At 38.3% G+C, this 5739-nt stretch overlaps 1 protein-coding gene across 1 annotated transcript; it reads right to left on the reverse strand.

Moving 5' to 3' along the window:
• Positions 1 to 3231: 3231 nt before the first annotated feature.
• LOC148115635 (vomeronasal type-2 receptor 26-like) lies at positions 3232 to 4704 on the reverse strand. The gene is made up of 2 exons (XM_087885093.1): positions 4620 to 4704; positions 3232 to 4196 (listed from the first exon to the last, which is right to left on the reverse strand). The coding sequence occupies exons 1-2, from the start codon at positions 4645 to 4647 to the stop codon at positions 3295 to 3297; spliced, it is 930 nt and encodes a 309-aa protein (XP_087741219.1). The 5' UTR covers positions 4648 to 4704; the 3' UTR covers positions 3232 to 3294.
• Between the last annotated feature and the right edge of the window lie 1035 nt (positions 4705 to 5739).

Consider the following 5739-nt stretch of genomic DNA (forward strand, 5'->3'; position numbering starts at 1 on the left):
AAAAATGTACTCACCATTTACTGAAAGAGGGAATGTTTGTATTAAAAGAACATTTAAAAAATTATATATATACAAATATATATGGATGTGGATGTGACTCCACTGAGCTAGGGCTGCAGAAAAACCTTGGTTACGTACGAAAAACCTGGCTAAAAGAAATATATATATAAACAAAAGACATTGGAGCACAATTACCTTTTCAGTTGATGGGTTGGAGGCTTGGAGAATGAAAGTGGGTACAATCGAGCTCCGATTCCAGACATTATTCCCGTAATCCAGTAGTCTCCTGGCTTGTAGTAATGGAACCACTCATTTTCTTCTACTATCACTTTAAATGGACATTTCATCAGCGTACTGGCACAGGGAATTTGAGACAGAAACTGAAGCAGAAAAAGCTGTGTATGCAGCAGCAGTAACATTTGACATACAGTATACTGCAGGAGATCCTTCCTAGAGTTCTTTCTTCAGCACAGAGCTAAATCTCAGAGATCACAAAAAGACCACAACTACAGTGAAGAAGGTCCAATTTGCCCCCAGATTTGGAAGAGCTATCTGCAATTTCAGACTGCTACAGCATTTGCCAGCTTTACCCAAAACTCTGATCTCATCACAGGAGGCTGTTAAAAATCAGATTATCACATGCTGTCTATCCCATTTGTTGTCACATAGATTGGCCACTAATTGTGGTGGTGGAAATCCCATGAACCTTGTTCAAAGGAGAATAAATAATCATGATTTTAATAATTAGAAGGGGAATTGGGAACAAGCCTTGGCCATAAAAATGTGCCGTTGGAAAAAAGTGTTTTGTTTGACTCAGGAGAATAATCCTAATTTAAGAGTTGAGAAAGGAACAATATAGGGAAGTTTGATTATTTTTTAGTCTCGAAACTTATTCTTGAGATTGTAAAGATTTAAATGTGGAAAAACAGTTCAACACTCTTGAAGTAGGCAGTGGGCCATTATAATTCCTTCTTATTTTGTCTGATGTGGATGAGGCCATCTTCTTCAGTGAAGGTTTGATACTCCAGAATGAGTTAACTCCAGATCATGACATATTGAATCACCTATTATTATTGTTGATGATGAGCCACGGTGATGCAGTGGTTAAGTGCAGTACTGCAGGCTACTTCTGCTGATCACTGGTTGCCAGCAGTTTGGCAGATTGAATCTCACCAGGCTCAAGGTTGACTCAGCCTTCCATCCTTCCCAGTTCGGTAAAATGAGAACCCAGGTTGTTAGGGGCAATAGCCTGACTATATAAACTATATAAACTGCTTGGAGAGAATAGAATAGAATAGAATAGAATAGAATAGAATAGAATAGAATAGAATAGAATAGAATAGAATAGAATAGAATAGAATAGAATAGAATAGAATAGAATAGAATAGAATAGAATAACAGAGCTGGAAGGGACCTTGGAGTTCCGTATACCATTTTATTCTTGATGAGTTCATTCTTGTTGAGTGCTGGGTTCTGGACCCTTTGATTTGGTAAACAGTTGGAGGGAGGAAATGTTTCTCATCTTTGCAGATAACCTAGAAGTGGCTAGGATAGGTTCAACACTACAATGACAGAAATCAAAATTAGGACAATCTAGAATCCTGATTTAGCATAATGAATGAAACCGATATGTATGTGAATAAAAATACATTGAAATTGCTGTCCTTTTCCAATGTTTTCTCAATATCCAAAGAGAGATAGTGCAGAAGGCAGAGGAAATGGCATTGAGAGACCATTACCAAGACAAGGTCAGATAAAAGTAGTACTGACTTATATGATATAGCTTTCCTAATCTGTAATACACTGAAGGGCTGACTGACAAAAAGACAAAGACAAAGAAAGGACACATGCACAAAAACAATTTTATATATTTCTAGGTAAAGATTTCCCCTGTCAGTCATGACCAACCCAAGGGGCAGTGCGCATCTTTAATTCACAAATAACAGCCTTTATCTGAAGAGGTTTCCACGGTCATTCATCTTGGTGGCGAAGAGGATTAAAGTGCTGTTAAGTAACACCAGCTGCCTGTAATTACTGCAAGTTCGAATCTCACCAGGCTCAAGGTTGACTCAGCCTTCCATCCTTCCAAGGTAGATAAAATGAGGACCTGGATTTGGGGGGCAATAAGCTGACTTTGTATAAAAAAGAACACCGGTTGGGGGGGGAGGGGCTGAAAGCCCTACTAAGCAGGTATATACAAAAGTATGAAGGCTATTGCTTAACGCATTGTAAGCCGCCCTGAGTCTCCAGAGAAGGGCGGCATATAAATCAAACCAATCAATCAATCAATCAATTACTATGCACTGAAGATGCATGGAACATTTTTACTTTCCCACTGAAGTGGTACCTATTTATCTACTTGCATTTACATGCTTTTGAATTGCTAGGTTGGCAGGACACACACAGAGAGAAACAGACACTGTATGTACAGTATATGGAAATGGAAATGGTTATTGAAATGGATATGGACATGGATAAAAAATAGGAACCAATTTTAGTACTCATAAGCACACCTTTATTGTCACATCATATCTACATGATTTCCTCCCCCTCCAAATAAAAGAATTATTCAGAATTGTACATATTTTTCTTTTGACTGAAGACTATAAAAATAATAATTTGTCTCATTAATTTATTCAAAGAGATGGAGAAAAAAATTAAAGCTGCTCTGATGTTCATGTTGATATTTTATCTATTCTTAATCTATAGAATGTTATCTGTCTCTCTATTTTTCTTTATTTGATCTTTCCCATCCATGTATATCTATCTATCTATCTATCTATCTATCTATCTATCTATCTATCTATCTATCTATCTATCTATCTCATTTATCAAACTATAAATGATCTTATATCATTGAGCCAGAAGAGATCAATCAAAAATATATATAATATTTGAAATTAACTATTTTTTAAACAAAGTCAGAACATCACTCCAGAAAACAAAATATAACACCAGCACACCAACCTATATAGTAACAAAAACACACATCAACATTAGCCATAGACTTTAATTTAATCTAAAAACATATCAGAACATCTCTGGTCATAGTTTATCTGGCCTGGTTTCAGAAATTTTATTAGTGTCATAATATGAATTCAGATTAGGACAATTGAAGGATATGATTATTTCAGATAGTTTGAGTTGTTTTAGCAACTTTAATTCTCAATTATTATAATTAAAAATTCACATGGAATGAAGAAAGATAAGCAACAAGACATGAAACATTACTTCAAAGTATGTGATTTCATGCTGCATGTAAATGTACAAAATTAAACACCAACACAAAGAACCTTAACGATTTTTTATCATGAGATGTTCTTTGGTGTTCATGTCAGGTCTCAGGATAATAATGTAGCATTTGGGGATAAAGATGCAGCCCAGTAAACCCAGGCCAGAGGCCAGGATGGAGAAGATCTGCACAGCTACCATGTATTTCCCCTTGGTGCTCAGATAGGTGGGAACAAAGGAGATCCAAACGCTACAAAAAACCAACATGCTGAAGGTGATCAGTTTGGCTTCATTAAAAGCCCCTGGCAGATTTCGAGCCAGAAATGCCACCAAGAAACAGATGGCAGCCAAAAAACCCATGTAGCCAAGAGCAGAGTAGAACATGGTGACAGAGCCTTCATTGCACTGCAGCAGGATGTGTTCTGGTTGGGAATGAAAGTCAGAATCTGGGAATGGGGGAAAGACTCCCAGCCACATCATACAGAGGCCTACTTGAATACCAGAGCAGGATAAAACAATAGAGTTGGCCAGACTCTTCCCCAGCCATTTCCTCATGCTGCTGCCTGGCTTTGTGGCCAGAAAGGCCACCACCACCATGACAGTCTTGGCCAGCAAGGATGACACAGCAACTGAGAAAACAATACTGAAAACGGTTTGTCGGAGAAGACAGGTCATTTTCACGGGGCGACCGATGAATAGAAGGGAGGTCAAGAAAGAAAGCAGGAGTGAAACCAGGAGAATGTAGGTGAGTTCACAGTTGTTGGCTTTGACTATGGGAGTGTCTCGGTATTTCATGAAGATTCCCAGAATAAAGGCGGTGGTTAGGGACAAAGCGATGGCAAAGAAAGCCAGGATGAGTCCCAACAATTCTTGATAGGATAAGAAGCTTATATTTTTGGGGACACACTGATCTCGCTTCTTATTGGAATACTGGTCAACTGGACACTTTTCACAATGGGCTGCATCTGAGAAAAAAAAATGGTTAGAATGAATCTGTTTCTGCAGCTCTAGGAGCATGAAAACTGCATCAGAAATCAAATACTTCATTTTCAAAGAATAATATTTCTCCCCAGTGATATTAATATTATACAACATTCGTTAAAATAATCAAACAGTCTTTTTAAAAGGTGAAGATGAATGTGATTATCAGCTCTCAAAACTATCCTCTTTCCCAAAACCAAGCAAAAAAGTAACAACTCAGTAGAAATCAGCAACCTTTCATTATATGTTTTGATGCTCACATCATCATCCAAACTTGGCAATAGTGCCCAATCTTTGAAGTTTGTGGATGCCTTCAAGAAATTTAAAGTTTTTCTTGCTTCTTTATCAAATATCCCCTTTATCGAATATTGATTGTATCTTGATTTTTTTGGAGCCACCTACTGTACCTTCTTGCCCAGAGAATGTTCCTTCCATACACAGAGAACAGTCATAGCAGCAAACTGGGGCTCCCTCTCTCACAAGCTTGGCATAACCCGGGCGGCAACTTTCTGTACATCTTGAATAAGGCACCATCTAAACATAAACAGAAAGATTAGTCAGGGTGATATATGAATTAATAGGATTTACTGAAATCAAGTGGCTTACAGAAGCTCAGGAGCACATTGAGCAAAATCAGTCAAGAGGTCGTGGCATGAACTTTAATTACTCTATTTGCAAGGGGCAAATGAAAGATCATTCTCTTTCTCTACAAATCTCCATTGTAGATCTCAAAACAGTCTCATTGCCTTATTTTTTTCCCCAACGGAAAGTAGTTCCATTACAAAAGGTGTTTCTCCTGATGGCATGTGTAAGAATGCTGTAATTTACCATATTTTTTGGAATATAGGACACACTGCCCCCCCTCCAAAAGAGTGTGAAAATTTTGGTGCATCTTATATACCGAACGTAGCCAAAAATGCAAGGCACAGAGGAAGCAATGGTCTTCAGCAATCCCTGCAGTCTGGAATAGTTCATTGGGGGTATTCTGAGAGACCAATCCACCGGCCAATCAGCTGCTCATACTGAATCAGACTGCAATAATGTGCTGAAGCTGACCTGGCTGTTTGTGCAAGGACTGTCAGAGTTTGTAGCAGCAAGGAAAACACAAGCAGAGGAGAGGAGTTTCAGTTTCAGAGATCAGCACAGCATGCAGCTTTAGAACAATTGAACTAAGCTGTCAGGGCATTTATTAATCCCATGTTTGGCTCTGGGACTAATTACCCTGGTTTAGAGGAGGAGATGAATCGAGGCTTATTCCTTGTTGTAATATTTTGAAAAGAAACGCGAAGGAAGGTTTCTAATAAAACTCATTTATTTGTTATAAAGAAAATAAAACACCTCACTAACTAAGAAAAGTTAATTGTTACATTTTTGAAAGTAATTCGGGCCGGCTATCTGAGCCGGACCTCTGGCAAGAGAACAAAGGAAAAAAGTGTGTGAAGAGAAGTGAAGGAATGTGGGTGGATACGGAAACACGTAGCTTACTGATAAGAAGTTGGCAAAGCTACGGAGAGTCTGACAGTCCAG

Source organism: Pantherophis guttatus, chromosome 2 (genome assembly GCF_059756535.1).
Source record: "Pantherophis guttatus breed Tessera chromosome 2, ASM5975653v1, whole genome shotgun sequence".
In the NCBI taxonomy this organism is placed as follows: domain Eukaryota; kingdom Metazoa; phylum Chordata; class Lepidosauria; order Squamata; family Colubridae; genus Pantherophis; species Pantherophis guttatus.